This window comes from Aquarana catesbeiana, linkage group LG12, assembly GCF_042186555.1.
Source record: "Aquarana catesbeiana isolate 2022-GZ linkage group LG12, ASM4218655v1, whole genome shotgun sequence".
Classification (NCBI taxonomy): Eukaryota; Metazoa; Chordata; class Amphibia; order Anura; family Ranidae; genus Aquarana; species Aquarana catesbeiana.
This window is the reverse complement of record NC_133335.1, coordinates 82,409,559-82,428,567: the sequence shown is the minus strand read 5'-3', so window position 1 is coordinate 82,428,567 and position 19,009 is coordinate 82,409,559. Positions and strand designations below refer to the sequence as shown.

General features: G+C 44.9%; 1 protein-coding gene across 3 annotated transcripts in view; it reads left to right on the top strand.

Annotated features, from left to right (window-relative positions):
• Positions 1-19,009, top strand: part of UNC13D (unc-13 homolog D) — a 235,702-nt gene that overhangs the window by 186,401 nt on the left and 30,292 nt on the right. For all 3 annotated transcript variants that reach the window (XM_073608142.1, XM_073608143.1, XM_073608140.1), the window contains one exon: positions 6,770-6,853. In XM_073608142.1, the coding sequence (XP_073464243.1) occupies positions 6,770-6,853 (84 nt within the window). The remainder of the gene's footprint in view (positions 1-6,769; positions 6,854-19,009) is intronic.

The window sequence follows — 19,009 nt, the reverse complement described above, 5'->3', positions numbered from 1 at the left end:
ACTTTCAGCGGACTTTTCCAGCCGCAGATCTGACAGACTTTAGATTTGAAACATGCTTCAAATCTTTACGTCGTAACTACGCCGGACCCAGAAATCCGCTCGTCTGTGTGCTAGTCCGACGGGCAAAAACCCACGCTAGGGCAGCTATTGGCTACTGGCTATCAACTTCCTTATTTTAGTCTGGTGTACGTCATCACGTACGAATCCGTCGGACTTTTGTGTGATCCTATGTAGGCAAGTCTGTTCGTAAGAAAGTCTGCCGCAAGTCCGACAAAAGTCCGACAAAAGTCCGTCGAAAGTCTGTCGGACAGGCTGTCGGACTGTTGTAGCCGAAAAGTCCGACCGTGTGTACCCGGCATAATGCCCTGTAAACACGATAGGATTTTCTGATGGAAAATGTGTTATAGGACCTTGTTGTCAGAAATTCCGACCGTGTGTAGGCTCCATCACACATTTTCCATAGGAATTTCCGACACACAAAGTTTGAGAGCTTGCTATAAAATTTTCCGACAACAAAATCCGTTGTTGGAAATTCCGATCGTGTGTACACAAATCCGACACACAAAGTGCCACGCATGCTCAGAATAAATTAAGAAAGGAAAGCTATTGGCTACTTCCCCGTTTATAGTCCCGATGTACGTGTTTTACGTCACCACGTTCAGAACGATCTGATTTTCCGACAAATTTGTGTGACCATGTGTATGCAGGACAAGTATGAGCCAACATCCGTCTGAAAAAATCCATGGATTTTGTTGTCGGAATGTCCGATCAATGTCCGACCTTGTGTACAGGGCATTAGTAGAAGCAGCAGTCAAACACATCTCTCTGTCTGCTCTCTCCTCCTATTAGCATGTGCCTTGTAAACATATCTGTATGGTGGGCGCCAAATTGACTCCCAGTCCAGTTGTTAAAATAAAGATGGACAGGTGGGGTGGTGATATCTGGATCTCCACCTTGTCCAATCAGAGAATGCCTTATGACTGGCGGCACTGTTAATTGAGCCCCCCCCCAACAAATTGACTCCAAGTCCAGTCAAGCTATTTCCCCAGCATTGAAAAGTCCAGGGTCAGGGTTCCTACTGGCCACTGAAGAATACTGGCAGCACCCCAAGGTGGCTGGAAACATCTAAAACTCCTCCTAGGAAGATCTCATCTCTGGGGAGCCCAAGACATATAAGAAGCAAGTAGGTGACTGTGATTAGTAGTTATCACTCAATGGAACAGCAGCCAATGGAACATACTGACACCCCCCATAAAATTCCTCTACTTCCACACTGAAGCTTTTCATGCCACTGCTCTTTTGGATTGGTAATGGCTAGCAAGAATTATTGCCTGTCAATCCAGCAATAACCAAGAATGGTCATATTAACTTTCATTCCTTATCAATTGGTGACTATCTAAATTAATTAAAGCGGATCTTCACCCTCAGGAAAGACTTCCCTCCTATCCACCCTCCTCCCCTTTGCTACCAGAATAGGTCTGTATTTTTTACTTCTTTTACTTTAAAAAAAAAAAAAAAATTTGCGCCCCCCCCCATGTCATTTGCTTAGGTGAATGAAGTGCATATTCCATCCTTTGCCTCCTGGGACATGCACATCATATCCCAGGAGGCATAGTGCTTCATTCAGAAAGGAGGAGGGTATGTCTAGAGCCACATCATCAGGAGGCGCCAGCCAACGAGGCGGGCCTCTTAATGATATAATAATAAGCATGGCGTGGGACTGAGAGATGGCAGAATACAAGAGGATCACAGCAGGCCACCGCTGGATCCTCTGGGTGGGGCAGTACCGGAAATGTGCACAACAGTAACAGCTGGTAAGCAGTAAGGGGGAAGAAAAAAGGGGGGGGGGGGTTGGCGAAGATCCACTTTAAGCTCTAAGGCCGCGTACACACGAGCGGACTTTTCGGCAACAAAAGTCCAACGGCCATTCCGGCGGACTTTCGTCAGACTTTTGATGGACTTCTGACGGACTTTTGAACGAACGGACTTGCCTACACACGATCACACCAAAGTCCGACGGATTCGTACATGATGATGTACGACCAGACTAAAATAAGAAAGTTGATAGCCGGTAGCCAATAGCTGCCCTAGTGTGGGTTTTCGTCCGTCGGACTAGCATACAGACGAGCGGATTTTTCGACCGGACTCGAGTCCGTCGGAAAGATTTGAAACATTTTTCAAATTTAAAGTCCGTCAGATTTTCGACTGGAAAAGTCCGTTGAAGGTCCGATGAAGCCCACACACGATCAGATTGTCCGCCGGACTCGGTCCGTCGGACCAGTCCGGTCGAAAAGTCCGCTTGTGTGTACACTGCATAACTGTCAGTAGAATGAGAGTTTCTTTTACTTCTGCTTGGTATTATTGAATTGTGCTTATGATGTTGTATTAGTTTGCTTCTGATATTTATGCATATATGTTCTAAACATTTAATACTATTAGTGGGTTTCTTGTTTTTGGTACTTCCATAATTTCTTGAGATACACTGTCAATAGTGTTGTGTACTACATATAAGTTGCTTTTATACCCCAATATTGTCAAACCAAACAACCTTATCAATAAAATAGACCTTCCAGCAAAAAATACACATTGCATAATTATAATCCTCTCCTTCACATTATAAAAAAAAAGTCAACTAATTTATTAAATTATTTTTTTCTATGTGTAGCAGTACCCCCATAAAGGGCTGCTAATAGACTCTGAACCCCACTGATTACCTCGACTCTGCAAATCCTCCATTACCTCTGACCAGTGGCGGCTGGTGCTCAAAAATTTGGGGGGGGCACAAACAAACTGTAAAGTTCTGAAAAAAAAACCCCATCAATTGCAGCCACTGTGCCCATCAAATGCAGCCACTGTGCCCATGAAACGCAGCCACTGTGCCCATCAATTGCCGCCACTGTAACATCAAACGCAGCCACAGTGCCCATCAAATGCAGCCACTGTGCCCATCAAATGCAGCCACTGTGACCATCAAACGCAGCCACTGTGACCATCAAACGCAGCCACTGTGCCCATCAAATGCAGCCACTGTGCCATATCAAATACAGCTACTGTGCCCATCTTATGCAGCCACTGTGCCCATCTTATGCAGCCACTGTGCCCATCTTATGCAGCCTCACTGTCCCATCAAATGCAGCCTCACTGTCCCATCAAATGCAGCCTCACTGTCCCATCAAATGCAGCCTCACTGCCCCATCAAATGCAGCCTGTGTCCCATCTAATGCAGCCTCACTGTCCCATCAAATGCAGCCTCACTGTCCCATCAAATGCAGCCTCACTGTCCCATCAAATCCAGCCTCACTGTCCCATCAAATGCAGCCTGTGTCCCATCAAATGGACGTCCCCCTATGGACGGGCCACCACTGCCTCTGACACCCTGGGTTCAGTCATATTACCAACTGTATTAGTAAATAGAGACTCACACAGTTAAAGAAACAGTTTGAGTATGTTTACTGTATTAATGAGAACACAAACGTATATCTCAACTTTGTCAGATAGTAAGAAAACACTCATACAAAGAGATATTTTATCTATACTTTTCAAAAAGGCAATATAATGGTGTACAGTTCCTTTAACTGTAAATGAACACAAATATTACCCCATCACAGAAACCTATGTGAACAGGTTAACAGGAAGGTAGAAAACTGGCACTAGATCTTCTGTGTCAGGTTTCCCCCTTCTGCCTCCTCAACTCACAGGCCATTAAATCTTGCACAGTATAAAGAAACAATATACAGACTACTATATTCAAATTGGCTGGCTTCCTTTAGATGAAGTCCAATGCAATTAAAGCAGATGAGGGAAAAAAAAGGTAAAAGGCTATTCCTTGAAATCCAGATGTCTTCAGCGAGCCTTGTTGTGTTGTAACTAAAGTAATCCTTGATAACAGGGTATACAGTGCCTTGCAAAAGTATTCACCCCCCTTGGCTTTTTACCTATTTTGTTACATTACAGCCTTTAGTTCAATGTTTTTTTAATCTGAATTATATGTGATGGATCAGAACACAATAGTCTAAGTTGGTGAAGTAAAATTAGAAAAATACATACATAAAACTATTTTTCAGAAATAAAAAAATGATATTTGGCATGTGCGTATGTATTCAGCCCCTTTGTTATGAAGCCCGTAAAAAGCTTTGGTGCAACCAATTACCTTCAGAAGTCACATAATTAGTGACATGATGTCCACTTGTGTGCAATCTAAGTGTCACATGATCTGCCATTACACCTTTTTGAAAGGCCCCAGAGGCTGCAACACCTAAAGCAAGAGGCACAACTAACCAAACACTGCCATGAAGACCAAGGATCTCTCCAAACAAGTAAGGGACAATGTTGTGGAGAAGTACAAGTCAGGGTTAAGTTATAAAAAAATATCCAAATCTTTGATGATCTCTAGGAGCACCATCAAATCTATCATAACCAAATGGAAAGAACATAGCACAACAGCAAACCTACCAAGAGATGGCCACACACCAAAACTCACGGACTGGGCAAGGAGGGCATTAATCAGAGAGGCAGCACAGAGACCTAAGGTAACCCTGGAGGAGCTGCAGAGTACATAGGAGGACAATAAGCCGTACGCTCCATAGAGTTGGGCTTTATGGCAGAGTGGCCATAAGAAAGCTATTACTTTCAGCAAAAAACAAAATGGCACGTTTTGAGTTTGTGAAAAGGCATGTGGGAGACTCTCAAAATGTATGGAGAAAGGTGCTCTGGTCTGATGAGACTAAAATTGAACTTTTTGGCCATCAAAGAAAACGCTATGTCTGGCACAGACACAACATATCACATCACCCAAAGAACACCATCCCCACAGTGAAACATGGTGGTGGCAGCATCATGCTGTGGGGATGTTTTCAGCAGTCAGGACTGGGAAACCGGTCAGAGTTGAGGGAAAGATGGATAGTGCTAAATACAGGGATATTCTTGAGCAAAACCTGTACCACTCTGTGTGTAATTTGAGGCTAGGACGGAGGTTCACCTTCCAGCAGGACAATGACCCCAAACACACTGCTAAAGCAACACTTGAGTGGTTTATGGGGAAACATGTAAATCTGTGGTCGGACTTAAAGATTGCTGTTCACAAGCGTAAACCATCCAACTTGAAGGAGCTGGAGCAGTTTTGCAAGGAGGAATGGGCAAAAATCCCAGTGGTAAGATGTGGCAAGCTCATAGAAACTTATCCAAAGCGACTTGGAGTTGTGATAGCCGCAAAAGGTGGCTCTACAAAGTATTGACTTTAGGGGGTTGAATAGTTATGCATGTTGACCTTTTATGTTATTTTGTCCTATTTGTTGTTTGCTTCACAATAAAAAAAAAAAATCTTCAAAGTTGTAGGCATGTTCTGTAAATTAAATGATGCAAATCCTCAAACAATCCATGTTAATTCCAGGTTGTGAGACAACATAACAGGAAAAATGCCAAGGGGGGTGAATACTTTTGCAAGGCACTGTAGCAAATTTGGCAGAACTTTAGGTTATCCTTGTTGTATTGTAACTTCCTTTGATATGATCCTAATGGTGTTATCCAGTATAGCTACTAGAATCAATAATGTGAACTGGGCATAGATGTCTGCTTTCAGTGTTCGTTATAAAATAACAACTGACTTCGGTGGAACTACAAGTACCACCAGCTGAACTGTGTGAATGATGTCTGAAAGCAGTGTCTTTAACAATAAGATGGGCTATGCCCGCTCACCACTCTGCAACTCAGATACAGTTGGCAACAATGTAGATAATGCATGAAGATTCCAACAGGAACTCTCTCTGTATCCTGGCCCTGGGAAATGGCGCCCGCCGCGCCACGCTGCAGCCCACTGGGATCTGAAGTGCAGGCGTCTCTGGATGACCTGAAACACCCTCCGGTCCGCTGCAGGGAAGAAGCAATGCTGTCTGCAGAGGTCCCTCTGGGTATAGCTGTCCAGCTCCCTGCTGTGTAGGCTGCAAATCAACAGCAGCTCACTGTCACACAGACCTCCTGCTGGCATAGTCAAACGGCGTCCCGAGAGACTGATCTAGGCCACGTCAGCCCTTTCTATATCCTTTCCCAGCAATCCATTCTGTCCACTCAGCATTCTATTAATTGTAGTTCAGATCAGTCGTGCTGGCATAGTCACTTCAGCATTCTGAACTACACATCCCATGATGCTTTGCTCTAAATCCTATCACAGGAAAAAGGAAAGGAAATTGACACAAAGAGTCCAGCAAACACTAGAGGGAGCCAACCCCACATTAATAACACAGAAAATGTCTCTGAATCGCAGGCATAATATCCAGCTTCTGGCTATATATGTATCTTTCTTTTACTCTTTACTCTCATCCAACCTGCCCCCTGCCTCAATTCTTGCCTAGATAAGAGTGACACGTTAGCCTCCTCCTTCAGCCTCCTGGGATGCTGACATTACATATCTCAGGAAGCATTGACCTCTCCACAGCAGAGAAATAAGCATATGGTGCCATGATATCAAGGGGGCAAACTGCAAGACCAGGAAGCGATAGCCCGCTCACAATAATGAAGAAAACAAAGATGGAAGATTGTAGACGGCGGGGAGAAATAGAAAACGCAGGATTCTCTGGGCATGTAAGTAGGTTTATCCTGGATAAACGAGCATCAAAGGTAAGTGGCATATAGAGAATAATTTTCATAGGCATGGGTGAAGGTCCACTTTAACTACAAGGACAGCTCTTATGATTGTTTCTAAACTGATCATTTGGTTAAAATTTCAATAGCATCTAAGCAACATAATTTGTTCCATTTGTATACCTTTTTACAGACCTTGGAACAGGACCTTGATCTTTGTTCCTGCAGTACTCGAAAACTAATTGAGAGGTATTACCAGCAGAAGATCCACCAGCAGGTAACACCAACAACATAATCTATATCTTGTTTTATAAGAGTTACACAAGTAATATAAAAAATAGATTTGGAGGGATTGGTGTGTGTATATACTGGGTCTTGTCCAATCCTTATAGTCAGAAAAATAGAACTAGTAGTGCCCTAGGGCACAAACCAAAACCCCTCTCGGGATTTGTGCCCTAGGGCACTACTAGTTCTACACAAGTAATATACAGTGACAGGGACATTTTGTGAATGCAATGGGCCTGTATGTAGAATCATAAGTCAGGCCCCATTCCTCAGTACTTTAAACTACATATGCAATGGGAGCATACCAACTGAGCGCTTAGCAGCATCCAGTGTGCATGCAATCCTGGAAGCCAAGCCATCTGTGTCCTGGCCGCATCAGAGAAGCTGATTGCATGTAGTCACTTGTGTGGGGAGTTATATGTGATCAGTGTCAGTATGGACCATTGATTGACATCCAATGAACACCTCTAGAAACCCAATGAGCCTCTAAGACCACAGACCTTTAAATTGCACACTAATAAATTACCTGGTTTTAGGTTTGGTTCACACTGTGTGCGGACGCGGCTCACAGCAGGGGTCCTGAACCTGAAACGGAGCCAAAGACGCACAGAACCCTTGTGCAATGCGCTCTGCAGCTGCCGCAGAGATGTGTGAACTGGCTCCATTGAGAGCCAGTCAGTCTCCTGTCATGCTAAGTGGATGCGGGGATACCTGCATCAAATTTGTATCAGTGTGAACCCTGCCTCAAAAATACCCTTTGACTTCTAACATAAAACTATCATCTCACATCTGTGAGCACCTTATGGGTTCATGCACACTGCAACTCAAAAAAAAGCTGCTGACAGGCATTTGAGCTTTTATTTCTGTGCCTAAAGCTTGAAGAAGCTTGTGCTTTTTGTGCTCTTTCACACGTTTTTATTGTGTGATTTTTGAGCTTTTTCGAATTTTTGTGTGCATGTGCGTTTTTTTCACAATTCCTCCCCTCAGTTTATTTTTCCACTTTTTGAGCATTTTGCACTTTTTTGGGTGCTTAGGTGTCTTTTCTGCTCGAAAGCTGCTGGGTTTTTTTTCTGCCTGTAAGCTCATATGCCTGTAAACTCCTGAAAAACTCATAGTGTGCATGGACACATTGGCTAACATGTAGAGGTTTCCAGGCAGAAAAAAATGAGAGCTCAAAAAAGCTCAAAAGCCTTTAGGAGCAGCTTCTTTGAGATGCAGTGTGCATGAGTCCTAAGGGCTCGTGTACACTACAGCTTCTAAACTTGAGTTTAGGAGCTTTTGGCATTTTTTTGCCAAAGCTACTAAACTCCACTCCATAAAAGCCTATGTGGCCATGCACCCATAGGCTTTTACAAGAGTTTAGAAGCTGATGTAGTTAGGGGAGGTTCAACCTCCCTCAGCCTTCCACTCCTGAATGTGGAAGAATCTCGTTTAGGATAGGAACTTTTTGACCGAAGGGTGCAAAACGCGGCAAAATCATGGCAAAATTGCATCACGTTTTGCGTTTTCCAGCGGCCGACAGTCAACCTACTCTGTGTTATCATGTGCCCTAAAAGTTCAACAGGTTAGATATAAATACCTTTAGGGTATGTTTTCCCTCTATGTGGTGACCTGAGGTTTCTGCACAAGAAAAATGCTGATCACCGCCAGAGCACATAACAAACAATTGTATATGTGCCCCATTCACACCACAAGGCTGGTGAGATATACAGTGTGGAATAGAAAAAATACAGACATGCTTCATTTTTCCACAGCACACTGGATGGCACTGCTTGTCACTACAGCACAAGGCACCAAGCCATCCTGCTCTGTGAAGGCACGAATGAAGGGTCCTTGTGTGAAACTTCAAATACAGTTGAAAAAAAAAGAAAAAGCCTTGCTAAACCGTCATGTTAAAAGGCTACATTTTACCATGCAGGCTAGTGTGAACGAGCCCTTAGGAAACATGTTACAAGCTCTGTGTTCACTATCCAAGCCATCCCTATCACTAATAGAAATATATATGTAGCGCTGGTAGATTTGCAATCTACCGTATGTTAGGTAAATTTAGTAAATTGTTTGTTAGGAAGGTTAAGTTTGCCTCTGTTCCAGCTTGGCTGACGTTGTGTGTGTTTCCGTGCTGACCAGTGGGTGTCGCTGTTATCACTGGTTAGTGTTGGAAAGGCAACATATGGATGCTCTTCTGTCCCGGAGACAACTCGGTGGAGGTGGTCCTCCGAGTTGCATTCTGGGCGAGGGTATTTATGGGACAGACGCCATTTTTTGGGGTTCGTTTTACAGCCACCTGCTGGCCCTCCTGGCCGACAGGTATGCATTAAGGAGCTACCTCGTGGTCCTCCGTTCCGGCGCAGGGGTGGGTCCAGAGGCTTGTCTGGGGCCTACCACCGCGGCTGAGGAATGGTCCTGAGCTGTCGGTCCTGTGTGACGAAGCTGGACAACCGAGGAGATCACAGGGGAGGACCCATCTTGGAGGGATCACGCAGCGTGCTGGTCTAGAGAGGGACCTGGTGACTTGGTTGGAGGACGTATCCGAAAGTAACTATATAGCATAGTGTTGCCGGGTTGGCTTAAAGGTTTAGGCACTGTGACTGACATTCATTACAGAAAATCTGATACATCCTGTGGCAGAGGATCGTACGGGTTTGTTCCCAAGCAAGTCTGTGGCAGAGACTTTGATTCGTGCTGCGTACTGGCTGCTAGGCTAGTGAGAGAGGCCAATCCAGGCGAGCAAGGAGTGTGTCCCATGAGGGGAGCGCATTCCATACAATATCTGAATTCTACCAGGACATTTGTCAAAAGAACCCTACAAGAAGATGTTTGAGTTTCTCCTGCAGTTTCCTTTCTGCCTCTTTCCTGCTATTTCCTAACCCAAGTGTTTAATAAAGCATTGAAAACGTACTCCAGTGTTGGTGCGTGTGTCGTCCAGAGGTAAACTCAATGGAACCCTAGACCCGGTGCCAGTGAAACAGAGGGAAGCAGAGTGAAAGTAACAGACCCGCTTAAACCAGCAGCTCCACCGAGAGTTATTGCTACATATACAAAATTAGTCGGAAGGAGGTTCCCACCACTTTCTAGCTCATTGTTCCTCTCACGTTTGTTCCATAGCTATTTCTGCAGTTCACATTCCTATTATAGCTCTTCCTGTGAGCTCTTTCTTCCCATCCAGAAACCAGTGATTTCAGCAAAGTTGCATCTGCCTATATTTTCCTTGTTACCCACTTAGACAGGAGACTGAGCCCATCAGCATCACCCACCTCTAGCATGCTGCTGGCTTCTAGCAACTAGAGATGAGCTCAGGCATACTTGTATTTCTTGCTGAACTCTGAAATCGCACACTTTTTTTACTCCAATGGTCTGTTGGCCAGGGTTATTCCCACTCTACAGCCCACCTCTTTGTTTTACATGGCCTGCGGGGCAGGAATGACCCCCACCCAAAGCTTACTGGTGAAAAAACAAGAGTGCAAGTTCAGTTAGAGATGAGTTAGGAGGACATCACAGCTCTTGTAGTAGAAAAGTCATTACATAAAGTATGCATAGGATATAATACAACATGAGCGCAAGATATGCTTTGAACTTGATTCTCGATGGAGCCATATACAGGATAAATATGTTCAGTGATCCCCCCATCCTCAGTTTATATCCCCCACAGTACAGACAGATCTCCCCTAATATCCCTAAATCCCCCCTCCCAGCCCCCCAATCTTAGACCGACATCCACCCACACTACACACAGCACACCAACACGCAGACCCCTCAGTACAGAACAAGTCCCCCCCCCCCCACCCAGCACAGCAGTACAGACCCCTCAATACACTCAAAACAAACATCCCCCCTCCCCCCTGTATTGACCCCTCAGGACAGTCATCCCGTCGTACAGACTCCCCTCCCCAATACAGACCCCTCATTAGAGAGCAACACCCCCCCCCTCCCACCACGCACTCACACACACAGTACACCAATACAGACCCCTCGGTGCGGACACCCCTTTTTTAATACAGACAATACAAAGACTCCCCCAGTACAGACCCCCCTCCCCTGTACAGACTCTTCAGGATAGTCACCACCACCAAATAGGGGCCTTCCCAGTACAGACCCCTCAGTACGGTCATCCCCTGTACAAATCCCTCAGTACAGACCCCCCCCCCAATATAGACCCCACAGGAAGGAAGTCATCCCCAGTACTGACCCCTCACAGTGCACAGATACCACCACCTCATAATGCCCCCTCCCCATCTCTCAGTACAGACCTCCGGGAAAGGACCCCCCCTAAACTTACTCACCAGACTAGATGCAGTTCAGGGTGAGGACAAGACCTCCTCTGTGCTCTGTCATATGATTGGAGCAGGGACAGAGTCTCCCCTTGACTCTGAACTGGGGCTGTCAGGCGAGCACTGGGTGTGACTGCACCTCAGACTGCACCTCACTGACTATGCTAAATATAATTATGCTGCAAAAGAGACATAACCAGTGTATAGGTGCTGTTAACAGTTGCTTCCAATGATCGCCATGAACTGTATCACATGATGTGATTTCCTTTGCTACCAATAAACAAATACTGTAGGGGTGAAGCTTTTACCAAGTGATAACTAAATTGGGATAATTGTAACACAACACCTAACTGGAACCAGCCAAATGCTTCCACATCCATTGTTCTTAGTGAGACATGTCCCCATATATAATAACAGAACAAAGAAAAAAGAAATTACGCTACGAGGATATAAACAGCAGCCAGCACCTCAATTGACATGAATTGACTAAAAATGTGTATACAGAAACAGTGCAAAAAAATGCACTAAATATGAAAACAAACCATATACAGTATACAGACATATACAAAATCACTAAGAGAATAGTGAAAATAGATGAAATAAATATTAGACAAGGTTAATGTACAAGAGTTTAGGATGTGTAAACACCACTAAAAATCGGTTTAAAGAAAGCCCAAAGTGTATTGACAGCACAGTGATAATCCGAAATATAAGTCCAAAATATTAGAACAGAGGGCACACTTACCAGAGCCAGTGGACTCTTATACATAAGTATAACCTCAAATTGTGATTTCCAATCACTCTTTAGTAAACTGAGCCCACCTGTGTATATTTTTACCGGTCTCCACACACTTCGGGATAGGTCCAGTATGGACGATCATGGCATTGACGGGTCAGCATCCCATCTCATAGGCATATGCAAGGGAACACCAAACATCCGCACATAGTATAAAACTGCCCCTAAAATGTTATTAAAAAGTATAAACACTATACGCTCACAAATTCTGCATAATCACAGCGCTTTAAAAAAGTCGTCCATCCCAGGAAACTCATAGACTAACATCCTAGATTAGAGCACGCAATGATGTCACAAGCACAGGTTCTACCCAACACGTTTCGTCAATAATTGACAGTCTGGGGTCCTGATACAAAACTGACACAGCATAAACCAATAACTCCCACGCTCCACGTATTTTAGATTTCAACTGCTGTACAAAACACGGAATGTGTCTATATATCAATATACCTCAATATACAGCACTTATGACCTTGATTCCCATAGACTAAAATAAAGTGCCAGAGTGCATTAATTGCAACATATGACTTAATTAGCCTACAAAATGTAATCATCATACAGTAATGCCACTCTCAAATTATGTAAATCACATCACCTAAAATAAAGTGCTCCAGTGCATAAATTACAATACTTGATTAAGTAAACCACAAAGTCCATATTCCAATGACTTTATTTAATAACAGTTCATCAATACATGTCCAGTCAGAGAATATTTTGTGTTAAATCCCCCAAAAAGTCTGTATCAAAGTGATATTTAAATTCCACTCTGTAAAGTGCTCCGTGCTTTTTGTGCAGAAATATATGATTCCTTGCATGCTTCAATCCACCATCGTGAATCACCACCACACTGGCCAGATGCCCACAACCTCTCATTTCTAATTCAATATTTTTATTAGAATTTTATTGCAAAAAGAGTAGAGTGTATAACTCTTACACAAACAGTAGTATCAGAATAGAGATAAGATATGGTCCCACAGCGCAGGTAGGTAAAATAAAATAAACATAACAATGGCAGGCATAGCCAACAAAATAACATATAATATCAACTTCTATAGATAATTGAACCCTAAAAACATGTCTGACACACAAGGATAAACCACCCTATCAGGGCGCTCAGATAGCCCACGCAGGGGACATGGAAAAATATATAATAGGTCAGCATTTACATAACCCACCGGGCAGCCGACGGGGGTCACAAACGCTTCCAAATACTAAATATAAAATAGCAAATATGAAAATCATGGAGGTCTAAAGTAGAAAGACCACAACCTCTCTTTTAGGAGTAAGGTCTCAATGTTCTTTTCCCCCCAAGGAGTTTTGACATCCAGGGCATCAGCTTTTCTTTCTCACAATATGGTCACTAGGGATGAGCCGAACACCCCCTGGTTCGGTTCGCAGCAGAACATGCAAACAGGCAAAAAATTTGTTCAAACACGCGAACACCGTTAAAGTCTATGGGACACAAACGTGAAAAATCAAAAGTGCTAATTTTAAAGGCTTATATGCAAGTTATTGCCATAAAAAGTGTTCGGGTAAAAAAAAAAGTTTTAAAAACTGCATTTTTTTCAGGAGCAGTGATTTTATTAATGCTTAAAGTGAAACAATAAAAATGAAATATTCCTTTAACCACTTGCTTACTGGGCACTTAAACCCCCCTCCTGCCCAGACCAATTTTCAGCTTTCAGCGCTGACGCACTTTGAATGACAATTGCGCGATCATACAACACTACCCAAATGCAATTTTTATCTTTTTTTTCCTACAAATAGAGCTTTCTTTTGGTGGTATTTAATCACAGCTGGGATTTTTATTTGTTGCTAAACAAACAAAAAAAGATGGAAAATTTGGAAAAAAAAAATGTTTCATAGTTTGTTATAAAATTTTGCACACAGGTAATTTTTCTCCTTCATTAATATGCGCTGATGAGGCGGCACTGGTGGGCACTGATAGGCTGCACTGATGGGCACGATTAGGCACATTTAAGGCGGCACTGATAGGCACAGTTAAGGCAGCGCTGATAGGCACAGATAAGGCGGCACTGATGGGGACAGAAGGGGCAGCACTGATGAGTGGCACGGATGGGCACTGATAGGTACCACTGATAGGTGGCACTGATGGGCGGCACTGATGGGCACTGGTAGGTGACACTGATGGGCACTGATAGGTGGCACTGTTGTTGAGGCACTGCTTGTGGGCACTGATGGGTGGCACTGTAGGCACTGATGGGTGGCACTGTGGGTACTGATGGGTGGCGCTGGTGGGCACTGGTAGGCGGCACTGCTGCCTATTGCTAGGTGGCACTAGCAGAGGGCACAGGTGGGCCGCTCGTGCAGGGGACGACATCAATGGACATCGTCCCGGCAAAGCAGGTCCACGCTGTAGCCGTCATTTGGCTATAGTGCAGATCTCTAGTGGTTAAGTATCGTGCCTGGGGGTATGCCTGTAAAGTGCCGCCGTTTTCCCGTGTTTAGATCAATACCACAGCAAAATGACATTTCTACAGGAAAAAAAGTAATTTAAAACTGCTCGCGGCTGTAATGTATTGTCGGGTCCCGGCAATATAGATGAAAATCATTGAAAAAAATGGTTCGTCCATTACCAGGCCCTTTGGGTTTGGTATGGATATTAAGGGAAACCCCGCACCCAAATTTAAAAAAAAATGGTGTGGGGGGTCCCCAAGGCCCCCAGGCACTATATACTCTGAACAGCAGTATATATACTATTAGGCCTGCCCTATATACCGTACTCTGCAGAAAATTGGGCCTTAGGTGTTGGTGGTACCAGAATACTGTAAGCCCTCACAGTTACTCTTGGTGAGCGCAGGAACGGGCCCTGCTGTGAAATACTATATCAAAAATTGTAATTACATGCCCCTGTTAAACAGGGGCCGAAAAAATTGGACCTTGGGTGGTGGTGCCCTAAACCAAAAATATTATTGGAAGCTAGCATCATCAAGATTGAGGAGGAATAGGATAGTCAGCATAGGAAGTCTTCAAGGGATCCCACATCCATAGAAAATTCAATCAGTTACATCAGCGCCAGGTGCTTAATAGCTGTGATCCAAGACTGATTCCTTTTTTTGAATGTAAACCTATCAACAGAGTCTGTGGACAGGTGCACTCTATGATCCGTTACAAACCCTCCAGTAGCACTGAATGTGTGTTCAGAAAGAACGCTAGATGCAGGACAGTCCATCCTCAAGACCCAGTAACCCAGTGGATGCTCTGTTGGAAAGGTCTCCAAGTCTGCTGTTGCCCCTAGATATTCCTGCACCATGTAATGCAGACGCTGGCGATGGTTGCTTGAACCGATCAGACCTTGGCGCTGAGGACTGAAAAATTGTTTAAAGGCATCGGCCAGCTGGCCACCTTCTCCACTGCTCTTCCTCTGACTGAACGAAGCCTCAGCAACACATTGTCTATTGCACCAGGAAATTGTAACCTCCCAGGGTCTGGAAATGCATTGTACAAACCTTTCTTCAAGGCCTCCTGAAGATGCTTCATTCTCTGCTCCCTCTGCAAAGGCAGGATGAGTTGTGCAACCTTACCCTGATCCCTCTCCTTGTTACCACGAATCCTAGGGTCCTTTTGCAGGTTTTGCAGAATCAGGGAGGTCATGCAGCGTAAGTTTGCAGAGGCATTAGATTCTGAGTCCTCTGGGTCACTAAGGATCACATAATCCGTAACAACCTCATCCCAGCCACGTACAGCTCCTTGGGTTTCTGGGGACTGAAAACTATCCCTTGAAGACTGCTGCTGAGTGTTGTCTTCCACGTCCATGCTGACACAATCCTTCTCCTCCTCTTCTTCTTCCTGTGTGTTTGGCAGGCCCGCAGGAATGCTATCTGGATAAAGGGGGCCTTGAGAGGTAAGGAAGTTCTCCTCTTCCTCCCGCTATTCTGCCTCAAGTGCCCTGTCCATTTTTCCACAAAGCATGTGCTCCAACAGGAAGAATAGAGGGACAGTGTCACTGATGCATGCATTGTCGCTGCTCACTATCCTTGTGGCCTCCTCAAATGGTGACAGGACAGTGCATGCATCCTTGATCAGTAGCCACTGGTGTGGCGAAAAGAAGCCAAGCTCCCCTGACCCTGTCCTGGTACCATACTCACACAGGATGGCCCTCTACTGCATGTGCAGCTGCTGCAGCATTGTCAACGTTGAGTTCCACCTGGTGGGCATGTCACAAATGAGGCGGTTGGTGGGCAGGTTGCATTCCCTTTGAATGTCAGCCAGCCGAGCACTGGCATTGTATGACCACAGACTTTTCTGGCCTGTCTCAGGACAACCCGTAAGCCTGGGTACCTGCTCAAGAACCCCTGCACCACCAAATTTAAGACCTGTGCCAAACATGGAACATGGGTCAAGTGTCCCTGTCGGGCAGAGAGAAGGTTGGTGCCATTGTCACATACAACCATTCCTGGCTGAAGCTGGCGTGGCTTCAACCACCTCTGAGCTTGACCCTGTCCCCTGTGCAGACCAATTTAAGCACCACATGGCATCTTTTTGCCTGACTGCTTGCGTAGCCCCTTGAATGCTTATATATGTTCGACCCGAACATCATTTTTATTTATGTTCGACCCGAACATCAAGCTCATCCCTAATGGTCACCAATACCATAAAATTAGAGGAGAAAATAACTTTTATTACTTCAGTGGGTTACATAAAACATTAGTTAATGCGCTCACATTATGCTGTGCATTCTGTCCTGCACCCGGGTTTAAACGCTGTATGTTATTGCCGGCCGGCTTCACTATAATAGGGCGTACACACGGTCGGACTTTGTTCGGACATTCCGACAACAAAATCCTAGGATTTTTTCCGACGGATGTTGGCTCAAACTTTTTTTGCCTACACACGGTCGCACAAAGTTGTCGGAATTTCCGATCGACAACCACGCGGTCACGTACACCACGTACGACGAGACTAGAAAAGGCCGGTTCAGAACCAAGCGCGGCACCCTTTGGGCTCCTTTTGCTAATCTCGTGTTAGTAAAAGTTTGGTGAGAGACGATTCACGCTTTTTAAGACTCGTGGCTTTCAGATCGTTTTCTGCCGTTCAGTTTGTGCTTGTGGGTTTGTATCTGCTCTTCAGTGCGTGCAAGCAAGTTCCGCGTGACTTTAGGTAGTCATTGTATTCTTGTTCGTTCGTTACTGGTTTTCAGGTCGCTCTTCACAGGCCTTGCTGTTCTTTAGTGCGTTCTGTTACTTCGTTCTGAGCAGCCGACCGTTTTCTAGCCATGTTTCGTATGCGTACGCCTCGTAGAGTTCGTGCTGTGCGGGGGCTTGGTGTTGGGGTCCTGACCTTGACACAAGTCCAGTCCATGAACAGGGTGGGGAGGAGTTCATGGACCAAGAATTGGTTGCTTCAGCGTGACCAGTTCTGTCATATGCCTTTGCTCCGTGAGATCCGTCAGAATAATCCTGATGATTTCAGGAACTTTCTCAGGATGACGGACCCCGTGTTTCACCGTCTGTTGGCTTCGCTGACCCCCTATATCAGCAGGCAGGATACCTGCATGAGGCAAGCCATCACTGCGGAGCAGAGGTTGGTCGCTACCTTGCGGTATTTGGCCACAGGGAGAAGCCTGCAGGACCTCAAGTTCTTGACAGGCATCTCCCCCCAGGCTCTGGAGATCATTATCCCAGAGACCTGTTCTGCCATCATCCAGGTCCTGCAGAAGGAGTATATGAAGGTAAGATTTTTATCCTTTTATCTCACATTTTATTGTATTTAATGTTTGATAATATCTTGTATTTCTTTCCTCATTCCCTAATTACCATGATTGTAATATGCTGTGAATGTCCCCTTTGTTCTCATGCATGCTGGATTGTTATGTAATTATTATTTTAGGTCCTTCATACATATTTGCCCTTCAATAACCTCTCCAGCATGGTGTCTCCTGCCCTATATTCACCTCATGTAGTCACTTAACAATGTATTTTATCAGCTCTATAGTAGTGCTTTACCCCAAACACCCCCTAAAATGTGTGAAAATGCATATGGCCTAAACAATGGTGTTCTAGAGGCCGAAAGAAAAATGTTTGATACGAACGAATAATGGGCCCATGAACAATAAAGTTGCCCTTTTAAACGTTACGATTAATAAAAGCATATGGAGCAGAACGAACGGAATAAAGACAGAAAGAATAGGAACACAGCACAACTACTTACTTTTTTGCAGCACTCTCCAGATCTTTCGGTACTGCTCTGGCTCTCTCAACTTCAGGTCCGACCACCGCTTCCTGAGCTGATCTTTCGATCTTCGTACCCCGAAATTCCTCTCAAGACTCCTGACCACTTTCGCCATGATCTTGGCCTTTCGGAGCGGGTGTAAGGCCCATATTTTCCGTCATAGTCGGACTTCTTCATGATGTCGACCATCTCCAACATTTCCCCAAACGACATATTTGTGGCCTTAAAACGTCTCCTTCTGGATCGGGACGTGCCTGGATCCGGCCTTTCCTCCTCCTCGTTGCTAGAATTAGCACGCACCTGCTGTAACTCCGCCATGTGCTCTTCACCCACTGCGCCGAACAAAAAGGGGCGGGGAATAGACTAGAAAGAACGTCAGGGGCGGGCGGAGTTACACGCATGCGCAGTGTGTATAAAGCGTAACACGCGTGCGTATTACGTACGATCTGTGAGCGGAGGAAGGAGCATTGCACGCGCCGATCGTAAGAACGAAGGTAAGAGACAAACTTGTGCCTATACTGCTTCTAGATTGAGGCCTATATTGTAACAAGATTAGGAGAGTTTTGTCTGACATTAGGCTTTGTCTTGTGTTGTGTCTTGCAGTGAACATGGATATCTTAATGAAAGACAATGACTTCATGTCAGTATTCGATGCTAAGTGAGCTGCCCTGTCTGTGGGAGATTACCCACCCCCATTTCAAGAACCAAGCAAAGAGGAAGGCAGCACTGGAGCAATTGTGTGAAATTGTGAAGCAGGTGATCCCCACGGCAGACATCACTTATTTAAAGATTTTCATTGGTGGCCTGAGGAGCACATATCTGAGGGAGCGCAAGAAAGTCCTGGATTCACAGAGATCCGGGCCGAGCCGGCTGGCTGATATCAAGGTCCCTC